At 54.4% G+C, this 26,381-nt stretch overlaps 1 protein-coding gene across 2 annotated transcripts; it reads right to left on the bottom strand.

The window, feature by feature from the left end:
- Positions 1-725: 725 nt before the first annotated feature.
- Positions 726-25,620, bottom strand: LOC120675178 (amino-acid permease BAT1 homolog). 2 transcript variants are annotated; one of them, XM_039956283.1, is made up of 7 exons: positions 25,326-25,620; positions 23,778-24,041; positions 2,745-2,763; positions 2,247-2,648; positions 1,850-2,139; positions 1,612-1,741; positions 726-1,482 (listed from the first exon to the last, which is right to left on the bottom strand). In XM_039956283.1, exons 1-7 carry the CDS (start codon positions 25,457-25,459, stop codon positions 1,135-1,137), a joined length of 1,587 nt encoding a protein of 528 aa, XP_039812217.1. In that variant the 5' UTR covers positions 25,460-25,620; the 3' UTR covers positions 726-1,134. The 2 variants fall into 2 exon arrangements, with proteins under 2 accessions (XP_039812217.1, XP_039812218.1); XM_039956284.1 differs by lacking the exons at positions 23,778-24,041; positions 25,326-25,620 and adding exons at positions 3,766-4,026; positions 4,150-4,901.
- Between the last annotated feature and the right edge of the window lie 761 nt (positions 25,621-26,381).

Here is a 26,381-nt window from a genome sequence, read left to right as displayed (position 1 = left end):
TTGTAGTTTCTAAAAATTCAAGTTACAGTTAGTATTTTTTTCAGGTTTCAGGAAAGAGGCATGTTTATTGCCTTTTCCACATTTTCTTCCACTTGTGGTGGTGATGGTTTATTACCTAATTTTTGCTTTGGAGTTTGGCCCATTGGGGTGTTGGGTGTATATCTGGTTGGATATAATTTGTTATCTTTTTGGAGGTGTGACTTTTTAGCATCCCATTTTATGATATGAGCATATTATACTTCTGTATGTAGAATTTTCATGTGTTGTAATGTGATGTTTATAATGGTTGTATATGGAAAATGGTCGAAGAAACAAACTAGTAGCTACAACACACAGCTTGTATGTGGGCCTGTTGCTCAGTTTTACAACTAGGGTCTATTCAGTAAAGGCCCCAGTTCTACAACTAGGATAAATTATACATTTAATTTAATTGTCAGCCAAAAATTGTACATGTAAAATTTTGGTTTCTTGTGATTTTTGTTTGTATTCTAGTTGGCCAAAAGAAAAGAACAGGACCTACGCCAATAATAACAGCAGGAACACTCTTAACAGGCCTCCAAAAACTGACGCAAAACAGGCCCACAACACTAATGGGTTTCCAAACCAAAGTGACGCCCGATATGATGTGCTTGTATAAAAACAGGTGCGCAATCGTGAACTACAGGCTCGATAACAGTCAGGTAGCAGCAGAGCCCTTGGTGATGGATGGATGATCGATTGACAGATATCAAAATCTCAGTCGATTGATGTGGAGACACATTTACCAACTACTTGATGGGCTTTGATGTTTAGAACACCAGTTTTTTTTTTCTGTTGGGACGGATATCTTTGTCTGACGCAATGAAATGCTGCATCCTATTAATTCTGATGCATTTTACCTAGCGACAGAATTTACTCTATCGGTTGCCTTGCCGGTCTTTCTTTCGTACTACAACATCTCGTTGCCTCCCTCCCTGTCTCCCGTGGAATGCCACCACTCGCACACATTTTCCTGGCTAAAACAACCAGCCACCATACAACAGCAGCAACTAGCATGCGAGCAGAGCAGCCTCCACCGTGACCCCCTGAACACATCCATCCCATCCCATGGCGTCGCGCACCACCCCGGCCAGCGCGCGCGCGCGTTCAGCTAGCTCATCCGTCGAGGTTGGTGACGGGGCCCTTGAACCAGTGCCTGGCGCTGAGCACCCAGGACGAGAGCACGAGGAAGAAGAGCCCCCCGACGGCGACGGGCGTGTAGTTGAGCGTGTCCTTGGTCACCGGGTACGTGACGGGCAGCGAAAAGAGAACGGTGATGGTGGCCACCCAGAGCACGGCGACCCAGCCGACGAGCACGCCGCAGCGGCCCAGGTTGAAGGGCCCCGGCGAGAAGTGCTTCCGCGCCAGCGTCACCCGGAACAGGATCGGTAGCGCGTACGAGATGTACAGCCCGATCGTCGCGATCGACACCATCGCCTGGAACGCCACCAGGCTGCCCAGCGACTGCCCATCACGAACGGAGCAAGCAGGTCAGCATGCCGGCCGGTCGATCGACCATGGCGCGCGATCGATCGAGCTCGATCAATCAAGAGGCGAAGAAATCTGATTGAAAGGGCAATGCAAGCAGATTACCGGCAGCGCCATGCAGAGGGCGACGGAAACCGAGAGCCAGACGGCGTTGATGGGCACCTCCTGCTTGTTCACCTTGTGCCACACGGAGGAGAAGGGCATGGCGCCGTCTCTCGAGAACGCGTACGCCATCCTGACGGAAGAGAACAATGCCAAGAGTCAGTGGGGCGATCTCTCTACCGGCTGCTGCAGAGGATTCCAATCAGAATTCAGAAGGCAGCAGAGTGGGTCACACCATCACCTGGAGTTGCTTGTGACCGAGCTCATGCCGCAGAAGTAGATGGCGACGGCGACGATCCCCAGGCAGGCGATCCCGCCGGCGCCGCTCCCGTACCGGCTCTTGAAGGCGAGGTAGAACACCTCGGCGATGGCGTACCCTCCAGCGTCGTTGTCGGGGCTCAGCAGGTAGGATATGTCCTTCACCGCGAACGTGATGCCGAGGATGTAGCCCCAGCCCACCACGATCGAAATGCCGATGGCGCTGATGATGCCGATCGGGCCGTTCTTGTCCGCGTTCTTGGTCTCCTCAGTCTGCATCAGCAATCAACCCAACCAGCATCAGGAATTCAGGAGAGCTGCTATCTACTCTGAACAAGTGATGTTCCATTGCTTCAGGTTCTTCTTGCGTGCACACCAACCATGTGCGCGGAGGCGTCGTATCCGGTGAGCGTGTACTGGCTCATGAGCAGGCCGAGGACGAAGATGTAGAGGTTGCTGCGGATCCCGGCGCCGTTGTCGGTGTTGAAATGGGTGAAGATGAACTTGGCGCTGGCCCGCTCGGTGGCGACGGCGGGCACGGCGATCATGAGCACGAAGACGCCCAACATGTTCCAGGCCGCGGCGAACTGCCCGAAGAAGGAGAGCACGGTGATGGGGAGGCTGTTGATGACGGCGTGGCTGAGCAGGATCGCGGCGTGGAAGGCGATCACCACGTACTTGGACGCCAGGTACCCGCCGCCGTTCTTGCCGCCGGTGCCCAGCAGGATGATCACCTGGATCAGCTGCGCCAGGGAGTAGTCCACGCTGGTGGTCACCGCCCACTGCACAGGCATACAGGGTTCAGAGTTTCAGACAGAAGCTGATGAGGAGAATGAGATCGAAGGAAAGCGAGGTTCAAGGAAGCGACTGCTGCTCACCTGTCCAACGATGTTGAACCTGAAAGTCAGACCAAAAAAAAAGAGGAGGCAAAAATCAGAGCCCAAAAAATCAATGTACTGCAATCAAATACATCAATGTCGTGGCAAGAATGGTCGCCTTTCATGAACTACCCCATATGGCCATATCTAATGCTGTAGAGTTGTCGTTGTGTTCGTCGCTAAAAGTCCTTGTCTCAATATAGTTGTAGCTAAAGCAGCCGTTTAATAATACTGAAAGGCACTGCTGTATGATATTCTAAGCCTCAGTTGACCGTATACTGAAGGACAAGAACTTTACCACACCCTCTATTTTTTTTACAGAACTGTAAAATTTTTGCCACGCTGTTCTTCATGTTCCAGTGAAAGGTCAAAGCAGGCGCGTTGACCAAACACCAGATAGGCAACATGATCCGAAATTTAAACAAAAAAGCAAAAGATTCCATGCATTTTTAACCCTAGTTTACACCAGTAATTAAGGATGCAAGTGGGTATCCAATAGTATTTTTTGATCAGCTAATTAGTTATAATAGCATATCATTCTACTAGTTCATTTCTCCTCCTAAATTATTTACATATAATGTCATCCTAATTTATTTTATTAACTTTTTGAGTCGATCCAGTGATCTAAAATTATCTAACTTGCATCCTACCGGTAATAAAAACCAGCCTGAGTAAAAGTAAAAGCACAACAGGTTAGCAATCCTAACAGACTCTTCCTCTCCGTTCCCATCTGGTGGACAGTGGACTCGATAAACGAATCGCTTGCTCCATCAGAGAACAAACAGAATAAAGAAACAGAGGAACGCCAAGCTGTCGCTCACGCCAATGCGGTGTGGCAGCAGGAAGAACCATGGGGACGCAAACGCAAGAGTATTCTAATCGCAGCCAGTTCACATTTCACATGATCCTCGCTCGCCGCCGGTTCCTCCGATCATTATCACCCCACCGGTTTCCCGGCGGGGCAAGGAACCCGGCGGCCGTTGCAAGAACGGCGGCTAGAGTGGAGGAGCGGCGCGCGTACCATCCGGTGATCCAGGAGGCGAAGGGCGCCCAGCGCTTGCCGGAGAGGCGGGCGCTCCAGTAGTAGAGGCCGCCGGAGGTGGGGAAGGAGGAGCAGATCTCGGCCATGGAGAGGCCGACGGCCATGGTGAAGGCGCCGGCGACGAACCAGCCGAAGGTGATGGTGGCGGGCCCGCCGAAGGTGAGGCCCGTGTTGTAGAGCGTGGTGATCCCCGTCAGCACCGAGATGATGGAGAAGGAGAAGGCGAAGTTGGACAGCACCCTGGAGCACGCAGCAGCAGCGGCGGCGATGCGCGATCGCCGGCGTCAGGAATGAGCCTGCCGATTGGAGGTTGAAGTATTGAACGAACGGGACAACCGAGCGGGGCGGAGGCCAGGGACGTACGAGAGGTCGCGCTTGAGCTCCTGCTTGTACCCGAGCTCCCGGAGGCGCGCGAGGCCGGTGTCGTCGACGTCGGCGGCAGCGCCGGCGGCCGGGGGCTTATTCCACGTCATGGCGCGCGCGCGCGGGAGGCCGGCCGGTCTTGCTAGCTGTGACACCGCTGCCGCCGCGCTGTGTGCCGCAGCAGGCAGGTGGCTCGCACGGGGAGGGAGACGTGCGGCGAGCTCAGGAGGCGAGTCAGGGGGGCTGAGGGCGCCCGGGAGGAGGAGCCGGTACTTGAAGGAAGGAACGGAATGGACGGGGTAGGGGTGGAATCGTTGGAGAAGAATGGGGAGGGAGGGAGGAGTCCACGAAGGGGAGGAGGAACAAGTATGGCGGCCGCGGCTTTGGGCGCGCGCGGCGGATGCAGTCAACTCGAGGAGAGTGCGATGGGGCCCGAGAAAAGGGGCACCAGATGTGGATACCTGGGAATGGTTTGTTACTCCGGGCTCGGGAAGTCGGGAGTTGGGGGCGACACAAGATTCTGCCTAAGTGGACGATGGATCTGCGACAGTGCTGCTTCGTACTACTAGTAGCAGTTAACGAGATTCCCTCCCCGTAAGATAAACATATTTCGAGGCCAAATTAAAAATTGGACCAATGCATATGGGCCATCTCGCATCTGCTGAGGTCGGTCCATTCCTAGTCAACAATTTTTTTCCTATTATTTTTTTAAAAAAATATTGTTTTTTGTTTGTGAAGGGGAACAAAATTCTCGACTTACTTGGATATGCAAGGCACACGCATGAATGGTGGATATCCTTGAGTACAATATGCAAGGAAGTACGTGTACTCCCAGGGGCGGAGCCAGGATGTCGTTTTTTTTCATTGTTAGGGGGTCAACCATACAAATTTCTATAAAAATTTAATCAAAATTTAAATTTGTAATGGAAATTTGAGGCTCATGGGGGCCAAGCCCTGTCCGCCCCCCCCCCCCCCCCCCCCCCCCGCTCCGCCCCTGTGTACTCCTACGTCTATACCAGGTGGCACACAAGGGACATGTCCAAGATACATAAACGACATGGCGAGCCAGAAAGACAAACGGGCCTTGTCGTCATGTTTAGAGCCAGCCAGCCAGGGGCCTATGGACATCCTCGATCGAGTAGAATGGTTTGCTCTTACACGCATACAAACAAACTGGCACCGTACGTGTCGCTGTCCTCTTAGGTTTTTCTTCTTCGTGCAGAGGATACATAATAGTCAATTCGTTGTGTAGCATTTTGTAGAGTAAGGTCTCTAATTAGCATTGATTCCCCGGGGGTGTCGTTTGCGAGCGCTCGAAAGAAGTTTTGGTTCTTTCCGTTTGGAATTTATCTTTTTGGAGACCATGCGTGCACGTTTCTCATTAAGAATATTTATAATTTTCCCTAAGCGAATAAAGGTTTCCTAATGTAAAAAATTGAACGGTTTTCAATACACAAAACAAAACTAGAAAAGAAGTCTATTTTACTCCCCTAAACATGACCAGAGTCTCGGTAACTCCATAAACTTTAAAACTGTTTGTTTAACCTCCTAACTTTTTAAAACTGATGCACTTTGCATCTTTTGTTCTAAATAAATCAAAAGATCCACTGCGCTTATCATGGATTATTTAGAGAGAAAAGGGTGTGAAAGTGCACCAGTTTTGGAAAGTTAGGACGTCAAGTAGACTGTTATAAAGTTCAGGGTTATACAGGATTGTTTAATCCCGGCTCTTACATGGTTGGGGATTCGTTGTGTCAGCACGCGCCCTATTTGATCGAGATGCTCAATTAGGTTTAGATGAGGTAAGTGTGTGACAGTGCGAGAGTTAATCCAGATAACTGAATTTATTTTAAGCTCTAACGAGAGACAAAGCTGTCGGAATCCAATTCATCCATCTCTAGCTAGAGCTAATGCAGGTGGGCGATGCACCTGACGCGCTCCACTCCGCGCGGGGCCACGCCTTCCACCACGCATCCGTGCGCGGTGCGTAGCATTCATTTTATTTTAGTTTTTCTTGTTAACATAAGAATATCTACAATCATTACAATGGGCAGATCATTAGTACATATTTTCTTTCCTTTTCATTTCCCTGTATCTTCCTTATTTAACATTTGGATAGCTACAACCTTTAACCGTATATCTAATCAAATTCATATGTTTAAAAAGTTTATCTAGAAAGAGTTAGGCAAAAAGTTGTGCGGAATAAGTTTACGTATACATTTACAATGACGTGATTATTGTACAAATTATTTACAAAAGCCGTCGTGTTAGAAAAATTATGCGGAGAAATTTTAATTATAATTTTACTTGTAAATTTCCATTGGCACAATTCTTATGTGAAACTTGTGATTAAAGGTTATCCAAGTTATTCTCAAAAAATTATAAGGACAAAATTTATCCTAAACTTTTCTAACAACAATTCCATTGAAAATATATTATATAAAAGTTTGGATAAAAATATTATACATACAAATTATATATACAACTTTGTAACTTTCTAAAAGAGGAAAATCGTGGAAAATAAAACTTTCCAAAAAAGAAAAGTTTGGAGCTGCTCGGGATCGCAAGCGTGCTTCGTGGCGCGCGCTCACGAATGGGTATGTTTAGATCAAAAAAAATTATACGAAAAAACATCACATCGAATGTTTGGATATACACATGGAGTATTAAATAAAAATCTATTTATAAAATTTTCTGCATGAATAAATTGTAAATCGCGAGATGAATCTAATGAGTCCACTTAATTCATGATTTATAACAGTGATGCTACAGTAATTATTTACTAATTATGAATTAATTAGGCTTGTTAGATTCATCTCATGATTTACAACTTATTCGTACAAATTTTTTTGTAAATTGTTTTAATTTAGCATTCCTAAATAGCAAGATTCGCTTTCAAAAAATTTTACTAAAAGATTTTAAAAATGTTTATTTAACACTCCTAAATAGCAAGAAATCCCGATCGTGTGGCCATCCGGGCGCCTACGTAACGTACGTATCGCCGACTGCGGCAGATTAAAAGGGACGGTTCAATCGTATTGGTACCAGCAGCAAGTACTAGCTTGTAACGCATCTTGCGTAGCTGCAGGTCAAACAAAAATGCCGATCGGAACAAGAAGCCATTGGATTTGGATTTGTGGTCCGGCGGGCGGCACGCACGACGAGCGAGCCGGCCGGCAAGGTCGCCGCCACCACCGTGCGTCGCCGTCGGGGCTAGACCGTCCGATCGGAACAGGAAGCTGGAAGCGATACCGTTTGTGAAAGGTAGCGAGAGCGGATGGCTGACCGCGACACGGAGGAGACGGGGGAAAGGAGCACGTCGGCCGGTCGGCGCGCGCGTCCGGCCGCCATGGAGCAAATCCCGGTCGGCCGGCGCAGGCCTCAGCATGGTGCACGCGCAGAAATACATGATCCGCCTTTTGAGGTGTTTCGTGTAACCGTGTCAGTGTCACCCACCGCCACAGGGCGGCGGTCCAGGAGGCTGCAGGCGTGCGGCACGGTGGGCAAGCAAGTAATAATAAACTAATTAAGGATGAATGGATGATCTGCTTTGAATGTTTTATTCCGGTTTGGCCTTCACCTATTCTATGCAAGTCGAGTGTGGAAATATTCTGCAACCTTAAGCTAAATGAACTAAAATAGGTGAAACTAATTTTCTTTTCTTCACCGGTTGTCACGGCCCACGGGCTGACTAGGCCGCACGGGTTGCTGTAGCACGAGCTACTATAGCGCCGCGGGGCTCAGCTCGTTGCTCCCAAATTGGAAACGGAGAGGAAATCGAACCAGCTTAAATAGCCGGTCCCTGGGAAGCTAGTAACTCCGGTTCGAACCTTTTGCACGAAGCGAGGACGAAAGCGCAAGAGAGTTATTTAGCAGGTGTGGTTTACTCAAAATATAAAGTAGATCTTAGTCATTATCCCGGACTGGGTCGTTACAGGGGTATCAGAGCCAAACTCTCGCGGTATCACGCCACGTACAGGTAGAAGTGCGCGTACATGAGTACGTTGTGCGCGTGGGAACACGGATGCCACCGGCATGTGTGGACGGACACACACATGGGCTGCTGGCAGTAAATCGACGAACGTGGCACATGAGATCGTTAGCACTAGACGTATGGGACGTGGCCAAGAGAGCAGATCCTGCTCCTTTGTTCCGTATGGGTAAGCTGGCTCGACGGGGACGTCGAATCCTAACGGGTGGAGATTGTCACGGCCCACGGGCCGACTGGGCCGCGCGGTGTAGCATCGCGGGGCTCAGCTCATTACTCCCAAACTGGAAACGGAGAGAGAATTGAACCAGCTTAAATAGCCGGTTCCTGGGAAGCTAGTTACTCCGGTTCGAACCTTGTCGGGTACTGTGATTAGGGGCACCCTAATCAGGGGACTAAAATCGCCTTAAAACGTAAACACATGCTGGGCAACCGGGCCCACGGAGCCCTACAGCCTCCTTCCAAGCTGGAAGAAAGGAAAGGACTCAAAGAAGCCCAACACGCAGCCCACGTACTCAGTGCGGCCCGTCCTCACCCCCCTCGAACCCGCGGGGTGATCTCCGCCTCGCTCGAGGGCTCCCCTGCCGAAGCCCTCGACCGCGCCCTGTGCCTCCATCTCGCTCGAGGGTAGCGAGCCTGCCCTCGAGAAAGTGGATCGTCTACGCCTTAAGGAGCTGAGCAGCCGGACCCCTGGGGTCCGACTCCATCTCACCGGACCAACGGTCCCGGACCCGCTTCCCGCTCGGGGACGGGTCCGGTGTCACCACGGGTCCCAGAGCTGGAAATGCTCAGCACCTATGGCCACGGACCTGGACCCCCGCAGATGGGTTCGGGACCTCCACATGCCATCCGGACTCCCGCAGGCGGGTCCGGGACCTCCACGTGCCTATCCGGACCCCCGTGACCTCTCGGCACAGCTAGCTGCTCTGGAGGGCTCCGGAACCGCCACGTGTCACGCGAACGCAGGCGTGGGCACAAACCTTCCGCTAGAAGCTCCCTCACCCACCCATATTAAGTGCGAGTGGTTGAGGCGTGCTCTTCTGCTGCTGGGCAGGGCCACCCCTCGATCGAAAGGACAAACGGCCCTTCCGCTCACCCGCCCGCCGTGCGAAGGCATTAAATGCCAACCACTCCACACCGCACGGGTCAGACGACGTCAGGCCGCCATTCCCCACAGTGGTTGTGACCGGAGTCCCGTCCGCCAACTCCGGTCACTGCTCCCCGGCGCTGTGGCGACACAATGGGAACCTGCGACGCAGTGCAAGACGTGCTCGGCACTGCTCCAGCTACTATACTGCCAACTCCCCATACCTCCTTCGTACTTTCCCTTCCGCGGATCCCTCGAACGGCATGGGCATGACCCTCGGAAGAGGCTCCGGCCTTGACTAGGACAAGATCCTGGCCTGTAGGACCCTCGGAACGCTGCCACGCCACGCCTGGAGGGCTGTACCCCCCACAGCAACGACCACGCCGCCCGCTGGAGCCGCCAGGACGCCGGCGCGATCTCCACAAGACCAAGGACGATGCCCAGGATGACTGCCATGCCCGGCGTCATACCCCACAGTGTACTTCCCACAGTGCTCGACCACTGCACCCCCGCGATTCAGGGAGAAGACGACGACTTCCACGATCCCCTATGCATGTACACCGTCCCTCCTTGTGTCTATAAAAGGAGGAGGCGGGCTTTCCCTTAAGGGGGTCGGCCCACCTTTTGGTAGAACACAACGATTCGCACTACTAGCAGAGCATATATGCTCCTCTGAACCCCGATATTGGCACTCGCCTCAATCAACTCCTCCTCTAGCGGAGACTTGGGAGCTTCCCTCCCTCTCTCGCCTTGCTTGTACCCCCTACTACAAGCACATCTGGTGCAAGATAGTACAGTGCTCTCGCACACCCCTTTGCTGGACGTACGGCCCCACGGCCGGAACCAGGATAAACTCGTGCATTACTGTATTGCCTCTTGCATCAACATCTGGGACGAGGAACACGCAACATCATCACTGGTTGGGTCCGGACCGCCGGGTCAGGACACCAATAGTTGGCGCGCCAGGTAGGGGACGCGCTGCGTGACATTTTCTCTTTTGTTCCCATTGATCTCCAGGCATGGCGAGCAGATCCAACCCATTCCCCATGGGCGTCTCGGATCCGCTCCCAGCGGGATACGTGATCTGGTTCGGGATTCTTGAGTTCAGAGCAACCGGCAACGGTTATCTCATGGAGCTCCTCTCGCCCAGATGCAACCCTGACACTCTGACTTCACCAGCCCGGCGCAACAGGCGCTCGGGCCAGCACTCGCGACAAGCGCGCGTGGAGCGGCGCAGGGCGGCACGCCTCAGCTCCCCCACGTGAGTTGAGGTTGCCATGTCGCAGCGCAGCGTCGCGGCCGACGGGGCCACCGCTTCGTCATCACGTGCCTCAGCGTCGTCTACGCCGGAACCATCATCGACTGCATCCCCAGTGCCTCCAAGGGGGGCGCGACTGCGCCGTCGCCCTTTCCCTTCGGGATGCGCAATTCTGCCACCTACGCCTCTTCGACCAGCACTAACTTCGCCGAGTACGAGGATCTACCGGGTCATCACCTCCTGTCGATCCGCAACCTTGTCGCATCATCTCCTGACGACTCCTACCCCGAGACGGCGAGCTCGATCGCCGATGATATCAGCTTCTTCATGGACAACTTCACGGCCGAGGAGGCCGAGGACTACTCCGAGGTCCGCGACCCCGACGCTTTCCGCTCGTTCCAGCTCGCGGCGGCTTACTGCCTCACCTGCTCCGAGGACTCCAGCGAGGGGGATTACGATCCCACTTGGGAGTGCTTCATGGTCCAACTCGAGGACGGGCAAGAGGACAACGCTCCGGGCAATGATGGGAACGACGGGGCAGACGCGCAGGCAAACCAACCAGTGACCCCTTCTTCTTCGTCAAGCTCGGTGGCGCGGCAAGCGAAGCTCAAGGAGCTTCAAGCTAAGCTCGACGAGCAGCGTCGGCAGACACAGGAGCTGCGCAACGCACTCGAGCAGCAGCGCACCGCACGTGGCGCACATGCCCAGGCGGCGGCGCGCATTGCCCGGGAGCGGATCCTAGCCGATGACAACGTCGACAAACCTCCGGAGCTGAAAACGGCCGGCAAAAAACTCGTCGCTGCGGCCTACCTACTCCAAGCGATGCCCGAGCCGTCAACGACTTCGAGTGGCAACCTGCGCCGCGAGGCGCAGGCGCTCATCGAGCAAGCCGCTGTGCAGCAGGCCGAGAGCTCTGCGTCTCGCATGCGCTCGATAGTCCCGAAGCATCCCTGTGGGGCTGCACGGCAGGACCACGAGTTTCGGTGCACACTCCACCAGGAGGGAAGGGAAAAGCAGCCATAGTGCCCGGTGCAAAGGCACCCTCGGTGCACGACCGCATCGGAAAGACTCCCGTATGGGAGCGACTCCGCGACACACACGGACATGCCGATGACGGCGACGCCCGCAACATCATCAACAGCAGGAAGTACACCCCTCGACGGTGTGGACGCTTCGAACCCGAGCACGACAGGGGCGAGTCACCGGAGCCTCCGGGCACCCGTGTGTTCAGCCGGGAGATTCATATCGCTCCTTTTCCCCCGCGCTTTCGATAGCCTACCACCCTCGTCAAGTACTCAGGCGAGACTGATCCCGCAGTCTGGCTCAACGACTACCGCCTAGCATGTCAGCTGGGCGGTGCGACGGACGATACGGTCATCATCCGCAACCTTCCCCTTCACCTTGCTGACGCCACACGAACATGGCTCGAGCACTTGCTCGCGGACCAGATCCATAACTGGGCCGACTTAGTCCAGATCTTCGTGGGCAACTTCCAGGGCATGTACGTGCGCCCTGGGAACTCCTGGGACCTCAAAGGGTGTTGGCAGAAGCCCAATGAGTCCCTGCGCGACTACGTCCGGTGCTTATCCAAGCAATGCACTGAGCTCCCCAGCGTCACCCACGTCGAGGTCATCAACGGCTTCCTCGAGGGCACAACGTGCAAGAACCTGGTGCACGAGCTTGCGCGAAGCTGTCCCGCCAACACCAACGAGTTGTTCGACGCTGCCACCAACTACGCAGCCGGCGAAGAGGCCGTTGGTGCCATTTTAGATGACAAGCCGAACAAGCGCAAGGAAGATGCGCCCACAGAGGACAGCAACGCCAAGACCAACGCCCCCACCAAGAAACAAAAGTGGGGGAAGAAAGGGAAGAAGCCGGCCCCACCAAACCAGCGTGGACCGGGGCAGGCGGAAGACTCCGACGGGGCCTTCGTCGCTGCCCCGGACCGCAAAGGACCTCGAGGCCCCCCTCGAGGCTGTGGCGGCCTGTTCGACGACATGTTCATGAAGCCGTGTCCTTACCACAAGGGCTCGGTCAACCACACCCTCGAGCAGTGCGAGATGCTCCGGAAGTACTACAACCGCGTCGCGCATCGCGACGAGGACAAGAAGAAGGAGGCTGGCGATAAAGGTGGAGACGACGAGTTCCCCCCCGGTGGAGAACGCCTTCTTCATCTTCGGAGGACCGACGACGAACATGACCTCTCGGCAGCGCAAGCGTGAGCGCCGGGAAGTCTTCTCCGTCACCAAGGGCACGCCATCCTACCTCGACTGGTCAAAGGACACCATTTCCTTCGGCCGCGAGGACCACCCCGACTACGTCCCACACCCGGGACGGTACCCGCTCGTTTCGACCCCATCATCGGCAACACTGGCTTCTCTAAGGTGCTCATAGACGGAGGCAGCAGCCTCAACATCATGTACGTCCACACCTTGGAGCTCATGGGGATCGGATTGAACAAGCTCCGCCCCAGCAAGTCACCATTCCATGGTGTTGCGCCGGGGAGGCGAGTCCAACACCTCGGCCAGATCGACCTACCCATCTGTTTCGGCACGGCAGCCAACTTCCGCAAGGAAGTGCTCACCTTCGAGGTGGTGGGGTTTCGGGGAGCCTACCACGCCATCCTTGGCCGTCCCTGCTACGCCAAGTTCATGGCCATCCCCAACTACACCTACCTCAAGCTAAAGATGCCGGGTCCAAAGGGTGTCATCACTGTCGGCCCCTCGTTCGAGCACACCTACGAGTGCGACGTCGAGTACGTCGAGCACGCAGATGCTCAAGCGGAGAACGAGGCCCTCGCAACCACTCTCGACAAGATGGCAAGCAAGGCCTTGGACTCCACGCACCGGCACGCGGGCAGCTTCGAACCCGCCGAAGGTATCAAGAAGGTGCCCCTCGACCCGAATCACCCCGACCACAAGGCTTTGCAGGTCTGCGCCACCCTCGACAGCAAATAGGAAGTGGTGCTCGTCGACTTTCTCCGCGCCAACGCAGACATCTTTGCGTGGAGCCCCTCGGACCTGCCTGGTATACCGAGGGAGGTCGCCGAGCACTCCCTTGATATCCGACCCAACTCCAAGCCGGTGAAGCAGCACCTGCGATGCTTTGACAAGCTCAAGCGCCGGGCGATCGGCGAGGAGCTGCAGAAACTTCTGGCGGCCGGATTCATTAAGGGGGTATTCCATCCCGAGTGGCTAGCTAATCCTGTATTAGTGAAGAAAAAGAATGGGAGTTGGAGGATGTGCGTAGACTACACTAGTTTAAATAAAGCATGTCCGAAGGTTCTCTTTCCTTTGCTGCGTATTGATCAAATCATAGATTCAACTGCGGGATGTGAACTTTTATCCTTTCTTGATGCTTATTCCGGTTACCACCAAATCAAGATGAAAGAGTCCGACCAGCTCGCGACCTCTTTTATCACACCTTTCGGCATGTACTGCTACGTCATGATGCCCTTTGGCCTCAGAAACGCCGGAGCTACATATCAGCGGTGTATGCTCCACGTATTCGGGGACCATCTCGGGCGGAACGTAGAAGCATATGTCGACGACATCATTGTAAAATCCAGGAAGGCGGATGACCTGGTAGCCGATCTCAGGATCACATTCGATTGCCTAAGGGCCAAAGGGGAAAAAGTCAACCCCGAGAAGTGCGTGTTCGGAGTCTCTCGAGGCATGCTCTTGGGCTTCATTGTCTCCCAGCGGGGCATCAAACCCAACCCTAAGGAAGTCTTGGCCATCACTCGGATGGGTCTGATCCGAGACCTAAAGGGGGTACAGAGGGTCATGGGATGCCTAGCGTCCCTCAGCCGATTCATCTCATGTCTCGGCGAGAAAGGCTTGCCCCCTGTATCGACTCCAGAGGAAAACCGAGCGCTTACGTGGACCCCCGAGGCTCAAGAAGCCCTCGACAGGCTAAAGGCATCGCTCACTCACGCCTCCATTCTCACACCACCCATAGATGGCGAGCCCCACTATCTGTACGTAGCTGCGACGACCCAAGTGGTCAGCGCGGTGGTCGTTGTCGAAAGACAAGAGGAGGGCCATGCTCTGCCTATCCAACGGCCGGTGTATTACATCAGCGAGGTGTTGTCTGAAACCAAGACACGCTATCCGCTGATTCAGAAGCTACTATATGCAGTGGTTTTGGCTCAGCGCAAGCTGCGCCACTACTTCGAGGCCCATCCTGTCACCGTGGTCTCGTCTTTCCCTCTGGGAGAGATAGTCCGCAACAGGGAAGCCTAGGGTAGAATTGCCAAGTGGTCCGTGGAACTGATGGGAGAAACTCTCACCTACGGCCCTCGCAAGGCAATCAAGTCCCAAGTCTTGGCCGACTTCATCACTGAGTGGATGGACACTCAGCTACCCCCACCACAAATCCAATCTGAATGCTGGACCATGTACTTCGACGGGTCAGTGATGAAAACTGGCGCCGGCGCTGGCCTCCTCTTCATCTCACCCCTCGGAGATCACATGTGATACATAATACGCCTGCACTTCCCTGAGTCTAACAACATGGCGGAGTACGAGGCCCTCCTCAGTGGCCTCCGCATCGCCATCGAGCTTGGTGTCAAGCGCCTCGACGTACGCGGTGACTCTCAGCTCGTCATCGACCAAGTGATGAAGGAGTCTAGCTGTCACGACCCGAAGATAGAGGCATACTGCAATGCAGTACGCCGCCTCGAAGACAAGTTCGACGGCCTAGAACTCAATCATGTCCCGCGCAAGTACAACGAGGATGCCGATGAACTAGCCAAGATCGCGTCAGGGCGGACCACCGTCCCCCCGAACATCTTTGCTCGCGATATCGCCAAGCCTTCCGTCGAACCAGGCCCCTCGAACGCCGGGCCCTCCGGCGGGAACCCTCGGCGGACGAGGCCGAGCCCATGGACATTGACTTCGAGACCTCCTTCATGGACGAGGCCAAAGCAATGAAGATCGACGAGGCCCCAACTTCGCAAGATTGGCGCACCCAGTACCTCGACTGGATGATTCGAGGGATCCTGCCCTCGGACCGCGCTCAGGCGCGGCGCCTCGCTAGGCGGGCCAAGTCCTTTGTCCTAATTGACGACGAGCTGTACAAACGCAGTCCCTCGGGTGTTTTGCAGCGATGCATCTCCATCCCCGAGGGCAAGGAGCTGATCCTTGACATCCACGCTAGCATCTGCGGTCACCACGCCGCGCCGCGCACCCTCGTGGGTAATGCGTTTGGGCAAGGCTTTTACTGGCCCACCGCGGTCGCCGATGCCACCGGCGTCATGTGGACCTGCGAAGGTTGCCAGTTCTACACTCGAAAGACGCACCTCCCGGCCCATGCTCTATAGACCATCCCCATCACGTGGCAGTTCGCCGTGTGGGGATTGGACCTCGTTGGCCCGCTGCAGAAGGCACCCAGGGGCAACACCCACTTGTTGGTGGCAATCGATAAATTCTCCAAGTGGATCAAGGCTTGACCCATCGGCAAGATTAGATCCGATCAAGCTGTTATGTTCTTTACTGACATTGTCTTCAGGTTCGAGGTCCCGAACTCGATAATCACCGACAATGGTACCCAGTTCACAGGCAAGAAATTCTTGGCATTCTGCGACAGCTACCACATACGCATGGACTGGTCAGCTGTGGCGCACCCACAGACGAATGGGCAAGTGGAGCGTACCAATGGCATGATCCTCCAAGGACTAAAGCCAAGGATCTTCAACAAGCTGAACAAGTTTGGCCGAAGGTGGCTCACAGAGCTACCCTCGGTTATTTGGAGCCTGAGGACGACCCCAAGCAGAGCCACGGGCTTTACCCCATTCTTCCTCGTCTATGGCGCCGAGGCCATGCTCCCCACGGACCTGGAGTATGGGTCACCGAGGCTCAAGGCCTATCAAGAGCAGCAGAACCAGTAAGCCCACGAGGACTCGCTGGATCAAGTGGACGAGGCTCGAGACGTGGCGCTCCTACACTTTGCGCGTTATCAACAGTCCCTGCAAAGATAGCAAGCTAAGTAGTTTCTAACTTTTCAATTTGGTACAAATTTCTTATTCTTACAATTCGTCTTGCTTGCTTTGGTTGTGTTGTCATCTATCAACAAAAAGGGGGAGATTGTAGCGAAAATAGCCTTTCATGCCATGTTTCAATATAATGTTTTGGCGATTGATGACACACACAACACTTGGACTAATATATGTGTTAAGATGATCATTATCAGGCTTATAGGTCCAAGGGATGAAAAGATACAAAATCTCGAAGAAATCAAGTCGAAAGGACCAAGACAGAGGTAATTTGCACTCATTGGTTAAACCGGCGTGAGGCAAATTACACTCACCGGTGCAATGGGCTCAGAGAAGACTCAGCTAGCAGAGTGCACCGGATGAACCGACAAGGAGCAGAGTGAAGGCATCAGTGCAATAAACCCAGAAGCTGAGGCTAGGGTTTTGCGTCGGTTGAACCGACGATGCCTGAAGATATACGTCGGTGCAGTTGTCCAGAAGGCTGGAAACTGGAAATACACTCACCGGTTGAACCGACGATCAAGATACTGAATATGTCGGTGCAACGAAGAAGAAGACCAAGGAAAATGCATACATCGGTTGAACCGATGATGCACTGGTCAATTACGTCGGTGTAGTTATCCAGAGAGTTATTTTTTTAGTTGATCAGAGGACAACTACGTTCACCGGTTGAACCGACTCTACATCGGTTAATTGCCCATACAAGTAACGACTAGTTTTTTCAGTCGGGCATATCACATTCGCCGGTTGAACCGACGATGGCTATTGGGGGAGCGTCGGATTAACCGGCGTTAGGTACTTTTCAGGCAGCTTTTCTCCAACAGCTATATTTGCTTGTGCTGCCTATATATACCCCCATGGCCGGTTGTCACATATGGTTGGAAGCCTCAAGAGCTGAAGAAAGTGCTGCCCAAGCAAAGATCCATCACCAACCATCCTAGAAGTGCTTAGTGTCATATCTAGATTGTGAGAAGCTTTGAGAGAGTGCTTTGTGCACTTGTATAGGCTTAGTTCTTGAGAGAGCTAGCTTAAGAGAAGTCTTGCCGAGGCAAGCAAAGCATTCCCGTCGACGACCCTCCGACTTGGTGTGGAGCGGTGCCGACACTTTGTACGGGGAAGAGGAGACCCCCTCCTTGGTGGAGAAGCTCCGTAGTGGATTTCGACCGGGTGACCGAGAGAGATGGTGGCGGTGCACGAGACTCGGTGTCTTGTGGGCACTTGCCTTTGCTTGCCGGTGCGCCTTGGTGGCCTAGTGCATGACGGTGATCGGAAGAGCCTAGGTGTCCCGTGGACGTAGGCATTTGAGCCGAACCACGATACATGACCGTGTCTACTCGGGAGTTTGCACCCCTCTTGCACTTACCTCTTTACTTACCGCATTACGTTTCCGCACTTACTCTATCTTGTGTGCCTTTACTTTCCTAGTTAGTTTGATTAGGATTGGCTATAGGTTGCAAGTCTTTTGGGGTAAGCAGAGAGTAGCATAGATAAACTTTAGTCATAACTAGCATGTGTAGGATGTGTTAGGTTTATCTTATGCAAGTAGATTGAGCCCTAGGTTAGAAAGCGAATTAGCGACCCTATTCACCCCCTCTCCCTCTAGGGTCGGACACCCCGGTGATCCTTACAACTCCTCCGGGTTGGACGCAAGTGGAGCATCAGACCGCCGGCGCGGGCGAACCTCTTCGGCTGGCCCCGCACTATCTCGATGAAGAGCTCTCCATGGAACAAATGGACCCACAGATCCCAGTGCGCCTCGATCCCCAGATACCCCTCGCAGATAGCAACGAAGACCGCCGCCTGCGAGATGGAGTTGGGGCTGAAGTTGTGCAGCTCCACCCCATAGTACTCGCACAGTGCCCGCATGAATCTGCCGACGGGGACGCTGAATCCCAGCTCGTGGAGTCGCACGAGACTCACGACGTAGCCCTCGGGGGGACTCGGTTCGGTCTCCTCTGGCCGCGAGGGGATCCACGCCGGCCGCTCCGAGTTGATGTTCACCGGCAGCAGCCTGTCGTCGACCAGCTGCTCCAAAACCGCCTCGGTGGCGGTGGACTTCCCCCACGATAACAACTCCTAGACATCCGACATCGCTTCGAATCCGCTGGGGGTTGCGGGAAGACAAGCTTTACGGTGGCTAAGGTGCGCTCTCGCTCTCGCTCTCGCTCTTTCCTTCTTCCTCCTCTCGCTCTCGGCTCTGGGCTCAGGATACAGGGGAGGCGGAAAAGGCAGGGGAGACGAAGGCAAAATGGCCAGGTGAGCCCAAACAATCCCCCTTCCCCGTTTTTATCCATCAAAACGGGCGTATTCACTGCCGTGGCCCAAATCTGCCGCATTTAATGCGGTACATTTTGCTGTCGCTGACGGCTAGGCCCCACGACCGCGCAGTCTCCCACGCGCGCACTTGGCAATAATTACGACGCAGTAACTTACAGGCGCAGCGCAACTGTAGCACTGTTCTATCCGTGAGCCGCCTCCCACGCCTTTTCGCCTACCTAAGGCAGCCGCCTGAAAAGGCGCGCCCGCACTGCATCACACATACCGGGCCACGTCGCCCACGACCAACGGAAGACCCGCGTGCACGACCTGCGACTCCGCGCCGTTTGCGAACCGTGATGGAATATTCCTTTTGGGGGCTCTTCACCCTCGAAGGAACCTCATTCCGAGGTCTTACTGATCAGGGGTTCGAAGCCTGGCCCGTCGAGGGTTCGACAGGCGCCCCAGATCACCAGAGTCAGGGATTGCATGGATGTGCCATACAAGCTACCTTCGAATGCGGAGTTCGAGACATCCTACGCAGTGTTCAAGGCCAGTCGAGGGTGCCTAGCAGAGGGATCCCATCGAGGGAGAGCATCGAACCCTCGGACCCTATCGAACGGGTCCGAGCCCCGCCTAGCAAACCTTTGTGAGCGCTTTATGTGACGTGTCCACGGACCACGAGCCGACCCTTATCGAACGGGGCACGGACGTCCACTTGAATCACCCGATAACAGCTCACTGAAGCAGCCATAGCTCGCGGCCCGGGCATGGGTAGCATGGTGCGCTTCAAGCCTCCTCCCTGCTGAAGGGCGACGAGGGTCATAATAAAAGTCAAGGGTCCCCTGAACGCTTTCACGCAGGCCAGGGCTCGGGGGCTCCTCGCACACCGCGGCTCAGGCAGCACCCTCGAATGGATCGACGACCGTCGATTATGAAGTTCCATGTGTTTAACCAAAACTCCCACTCTTAACGCGCGCCTGCCAGATGGTTCAGCAGGACTCTGGGTCGCTGTACCAGCACGAAAAACGCCGAGGCCGGCTGAAAGGAGTGCCGATGCCGGCTGAAAAAGACGCTGGACGACCACCTCAGTAAAGCAACCAAGCAGGGCGACGTTTATAGCCCTTGGACGAGTACAAACACTCGTCCAAGGCCTCGGGGGCTACACCCGCGGGTGCGCTGACGCGCCCCCCGGAGGAAACTTCACACATTCGAGGATCAAAATCCTCTGCAGGGGTGACGCTCACCCTTACACCCTCGATCATCCTCTCCGCGAAGGAGAAGGAGACTTCATTGCTCTTTACAAACAAATATTACAAAGGGTTACCGGCTCGAAGCCGTCGAAAAGTACAAACGCGTTGCCACCTGCGTGGCAATTTCCCCTGTCTTGGGGAGGAGCGAGCGCCGATGAAGAGCACCGAGTCCTTGGCCGACATCGCGACCAGGCTGCTCGGGATTGCGAGGAGCAACCCCCAGACCGCACGGGTCCAGCGGGATGCCCTCCTCGCAAGCTTTCTTCTAGCGTCTCCTCCACCGAAGACCTTGCGGGGGGTCAAGCTGGCGGACAGCACCATCTGCCCCATCTCCCCGAGGGACATCGCAAGCTTTCTTCTAGCTGCCTGAAGGGACGATGCGAAGAACGGCCACCAAACCTGGCGCCGACGCCATGGTCAGGCATCTCAACGCCCCTTCAGGCTGAGGGACATCGTAGAGGCAGGACCCCTCGGGCCGATGGATGGTGAGCAGGCCCTCTCCAGCTTTCCCTCGCCGCTCGCAAACATTCTTCTAGCATCCAAGCCTAAAGTAGCCAGGCCACCCCGTCCGGGGGACGACCGTAAAAGGCAAAGGGAAATATTACTAGACTTAGGCGATGCTAGAAGTAAGAGCAGGGAAGTTGGAGAGTAAAGGGAGTTCCACGATCCCTATTTATAGCCGCATCGGGCGCCAAGCTTTAAGCCTGTCGCAAGGGGAAGGCTTGGACCGCCCGTGACGGTGCGGCACCCCACGAGCAAAAGATGCCCTCGGTTACCGTGCCGAGACGTGGCCAAACAACACAAAGCCGAGCCCCTGGACGCTGAGCAGCCCAGTATCGGCGCTGGCCGACTGCCCACGAACGGTGCATTGTAAGGCGACCAGGGAAAGCAGGGCTGAGACCCTGAACGCGGGACAGCGTAGCAATAGCACCAGCTGTAGAGCAACAGGAGCCATCATGGCCCTGGCCTGCTCAGCGCGCTGACGCGACTCGCCACCCGAATAAGACAAGAAGGCACGCGCGCCTCGGAGCGCTTTTTCCAAGCGCACTACCACGACCGACGAGTTGTCGCATCCACCAGGCCAGCATCCGGATGCGTCTGGCGGGAGCGCAACACCGATCGATCACATCAAGGGGTAAATTTGCCGAAATACCCTCTGGCCGAATCCCCTGACTCGACCAAAGGCTTGGGGGCTACTGTCGGGTACCATGATTAGGGGCACCCTAATCAGGGGACTAAAATCGCCCTAAAAACGTAAACACATGTTGGGCAACCGGGCCCACGAAGCCCTACAGCCTCCTTCCAAGCTGGAAGAAAGGAAAGGACTCAAAGAAGCCAACACGCGGCCCACGTACTCAGTGCGGCCTGTCCGCACCCCCATCGAACCCGCGGGGTGATCTCCGCCTCGCTCGAGGGCTCCCCTGCCGAAGCCCTCGACCGCGCCCTGCGCCTCCGCCTCGCTCGAGGGTAGCGAGCCTGCCCTTGAAAAAGCGGATCGTCTATTCCCTAAGGAGCTGAGTAGCCGGACCCCTGGGGTCCGACTCCATCTCACCAGACCAACGGTCCCGGACCCGCTTCCCACTCGGGGACGGGTCCGGTGTCACCACGGGTCCCAGAGGTGGAAATGCTCAGCACCTATGGTCACGGACCCGGACCCCCGCAGATGGGTCCGGGACCTCCACATGCCATCCGAAATCCCACAGATGGGTCCGGGACCGCCACATGCCATCCGGACTCCCGCAGACGGGTCTGGGACCTCCACGTGCCTATCCGGACCCCCGTGAGCTCTCGGCTCAGCTAGCTGCTCGGGAGGGGTCCGGAACCGCCACGTGTCACGCGGACGCGGGCGTGGGCACAAGCCTTCCGCTGGAAGCTCCCTCACCCACCCGTATTAAGTGCGAGTGGTTGAGGCGTGCTCTTCTGCCGCTGGACAGGGCCACCCCTCGACAGAAAGGACAAACGGCCCTTCCGCGCACCCGCCCGCCATACGAAGACATTAAATGCCAACCACTCCTCCACAGCGCCCGGGTCAGACGACGTCAGGCCGCCATTCCCCACAGTGGCTATGACCGGAGTCCCGTCCGCCAACTCCGGTCACTGCTCCCTGGCGCTGTGGCGACACTGTGAGAACCTGCGACGCAGTGCAAGACGTGCTCGGCACTGCTCCAGCTACTATACTGTCAACTCCCCATATCTCCTCCGTACTTTCCCTTCCGAGGAGCCCTCGAACGGCATGGGCACGACCCTCGGAAGCGGCTCCGGCCTTGACCAAGACAAGATCATGGCCTGTAGGACCCTCGGAACGCTGCCACGCCATGCCTGGAGGGCTGTACCCCCCACAGCAACGACCACGCCGCCCGCTAGAGCCGCCAGGACGCCGGCGCGATCTCCGCAAGACCAAGGACGATGCCCAGGACGACTGCCACGCCCGGCGCCATACCCCACAGTGTACTTCCCACAGTGCTCGACCACTGCACCCCCGCGATTCGGGGAGAAGACGACGACTTCCACGATCCCCTGTGCATGTACACCGTCCCTCCTTGTGTCTATAAAAGGAGGAGGCGGGCTTTCCCTTAAGGGGGTAGGCCCACCTTTCGGTAGAACACAACGCTTCGCACTACTAGCAGAGCATATATGCTCCTCTGAACTCCGATATTGGCACTCGTCTCAATCAACTCCTCCTATAGCGGAGACTTGGGAGCTTCCCTCCATCTCTCGCCTCGCTTGTACCCCTACTATAAGCACCCCCGGTGCAAGATAGTACAGTGCTCTCGCACACCCCTTTACTGGACGTACGGCTCCACGGCCGGAACCAGGATAAACTCGTGCGTTACTGTATTGCCTCTTGCATCAACATCTGGGACGAGGAACACGCAACATCATCACTGGTTGGGTCCGGACCGCCGGGTCAGGACACCGACAAACCTTTTGCGCGAAGCGAGGACGAAAGCGCAAGAGAGTTATTTAGCAGGTGTGGTTTACTCAAAGTGTAGGCTAGATTTTAACCGTTATCCCGAATCGGGTCGTTACACCGATTTTGATCATACCGTTTTGCGAAAACCTTTACAAATGGCTCTTAAGAAAGAACATGTGTGTGGGGCTTCTGCGTTCTGCACGTGGGGAAAGATATGCCACCAGTCACCATCAGCGTGGGAAAGCGACTAAGCGAGGGATGGTCAAAAGCTTGAGCCGCAGCAGCTACAGCGGGATTATCATGCTGGGATTATATATATTATAATACTAATACTATATTGTTATTATTATTCAGACAAGAAGGGTCCGCGATGCGCCACGACGGCGAATCTTGTCAAAGCCAGGCTGCAACAAGCATACTCCCATCTTACTAGTACGTCAAGTAGCTTAGCAGCGACGTGATAGAGGTTGTTCGGGTGATTGTATGAATAGTGCTCGGTTAGTAGAATAAATAATATTGTGTGAGAGGAAATAAATTGAGACAAACCGAGACAAATAAGTCTAGAACAGCCGAACAGCCTCATCTTTGCTACCGCTGACGCTGACGCTTTCCCTTTTCCTTCCTCGAGGAGCTAGCTTTGCCAAAAGGTCGCGCAGCTGATCGCGCATCAGAAAAATTCAAAATCTGATCTCCCCGTGCATGATTGGTGATACAATTTGGGGGAGACTTCTCTAGGCCGTGCAGTGCAGTGCTACCGATTTGTCAAGCCATGACACGGCTGCAGCAGCTGCCTGTACTAGGTGTGCTCGTGGTAGCAGTAGTAGAAGAAGACGCCTAGCAGCAGTAGGATTAGTAGTAGCAGTGGTGGGCGGCTTACCAGCCGGTGAGCCAAGCGGCGAAGGGCCCCCAGCGGCGGTGGGCGCAGAGCCTGGCGCTCCAGAAGTAGAGGCCGCCGGAGGTGGGGTAGGCGGAGCAGATCTCGGCCATGGCCAGCCCCACGGCCAGGGTGAAGGCGCCGGCCACGGGCCACCCGTACACCATCGTCGCCGGCCCGCCGAACTGGAGGCCCGTCCCGAACAGCGTCGTCACGCCCGTCACCACCGACACGATCGAGAACGACACCGCGAAGTTGGACACCACCCTGCACCAGTTCAAACAAGTGCCAGGTAAGAGGCTGTTCGACTGGTAAAATGAATAGTACTCGGTTGGTAGAATGAATAGTATTATGTGAGAAGAAATAAGTCGAAATAAACCAAGCCGGCTGGTAGATCAGATCCGCCGAACAGGGTCTCTGGGCCGAAATGGTCACGGCCTTTTTCATTATTATTTTAGGCCCAGTTCACTATTAGCCCATTTATTTGAGATTCTGGAGTTCTGGGCCTTTCGCCGTACCAAACAAACAGTGGACCGACCGTGGGCTCAAAAGCAATAAGCAGCGTTTCTTAAAAAAACAACAAGAAGAAAGGAAACAGAAGGACCCCTCAAAAAAAAAAGGAAACAGAAGGAAGTGTACTGTTGTCCCTGTTAGTACAAGTACGCACGTGGTATCTTGACGAGCCGTCCTTCTACATAGTACTAATATCTTTTTCTTCTTTTGAAGAAATGGAACTGTATCTTGGATCCAGTGAAACGGAGACACAAAGATCAGGGAACCCATGAGGCCTGAGCTACCAAACCAAACAATCTCTGATCGGAAATTGAAAAGGAGTATGTTGACCTGTATTTTTGCGTACTCTGAGGAGTATTGGACAAACCAGCAAGTTTACTAAACCCGCAAGCAAGAGATTCCTGGTCAGCAGGTAAAGGTAGAAAGAAATTGAGAAGGATCGATCGGCAAGAGGCGACCATAGAAGCCGGGAACGTGCCACGTTCCATGTTCCTCGTTCCGGAATGGGAATGAGAACGTTCCGGGAACAATTTAGTGTAAAAAATCTTCATAAGCGTTGTTTCTCGTTTCGGGAATGTTCCGGTTCCGGGAACGGAAACGGGAACATGGCTACAAACGGAAATACCCACATTAATAGCAGGTCGAATTCCGGCATTGAATAGATCCGCGGATAAGAATATTTGTCCATCTGTAATTGAGATTACATTCGTAGGAATATAGGCGGAAACGTCTCCAGATTGAGTCTCCACTATTGGTAAAGCGGTCATACTCCCTTCGCCTAAAAGAGAATTTAATTTAGCGGCTCTTTCTAAAAGGCGTGAATGCAAATAAAAAACATCCCCTGGATAAGCTTCGCGGCCGGAGGGTCTTCTTAATAGAAGATAGAAGGGACATTTGGCGATAAGCTTGTGCCTGTTTGGAGAGAGTTTGGAGAGCTCATCATAAATCATAAATTATTAAGGTACGCCGTTCGCGGTACATAAAATACTCAGAAGCGATGCACGGAGCAGCAGCCACAGCAGAGATTTGATTACTCACGAGAGGTCGCGCTTGAGCTGCGGCTTGTAGCCGAGCAGCCTCAGCTTGACGTCGTCGACATCGCCGGTGGCGCCACGGATCGCCGCCTCGTCGTCGCCGGCGAGCGGGCTGTAACCGTGCCCCGCTTCTTCCATCCTCCCTCCCCCGCGCTTCTCCGCTCCGCGTCCGCTTCGCTGTTCCCCCTGATCTGGAACCTGGCAGCGAGATATTTGTCTCCGTGGTCCGCGCGCAGCTGCTGTGGCCGCCCGAGCCACCGCGCTCCAATTTGTAGCAGCACCCTCCTTGCCTTCCTGAGGACAGAGAAGAGAGCCTCGATGATCCAGGACCAGGACGATGCGGGCGGGGCCCGTCCTCTGCTACGAGGGCCCCGACACGAATATCGTGTAGTTATCGGGTCCCACCTAACGATCCGTCAGGTCAGGTCATCATCTGCAAGCAGCATCCCCAGCTGCTTCCATCACCAGTCCATTGGACACTTTTTTTTTAGGTAATCCTAGAGCTTCATTAATCAAGAGTAGCAGGATTACAATCGGACTCAATCACTCTAACCAAAACAGACGGGAAAGAGTGTAGCCAAGATTCTATCGGGTTCGACGCTGAGGACACTAGTCCATTGGACACTGGTGATACGGGAGTACAACGATCCAGGACAGGAGATGGGTAGGGCCGGTTGCACTTGCGCGGGAAGAAAATTATGAGGAGAAGCCCTCAAACTAAAACGGCATGGTATAAGGCCAATTTTAATGGAAATATAATAAAAATATTATGAGTATTAAATTTGCTGACGTGACAAAAGAAAAAAAAAATGTCATGAAATGTGAGAGGAGTGTCGTCACCATGATACTCTTCCAACTCAATTATCTAGTTTACAGTCTTAGTAGGTGTGCAACCTTACGTCCGTAACTTCCGGCACGTGGCAGCACAACTGCAACAGAATGCCCTTTCTCATTATAGTTTTTTCTTTTTTATTTTTACAAAAAAGAAAAAAGGTGATTCTTTCTTTATTTCTTTGGAGCCATCTACCAACCGAGCAACTGCTCTGTGGTCGCCCCCTTG

Source organism: Panicum virgatum, chromosome 5N (genome assembly GCF_016808335.1).
Source record: "Panicum virgatum strain AP13 chromosome 5N, P.virgatum_v5, whole genome shotgun sequence".
Lineage (NCBI taxonomy): Eukaryota > Viridiplantae > Streptophyta > Magnoliopsida > Poales > Poaceae > Panicum > Panicum virgatum.
Note: the sequence above shows the minus strand (reverse complement) of the source record. Positions and strands in the feature narration are given on the sequence as shown.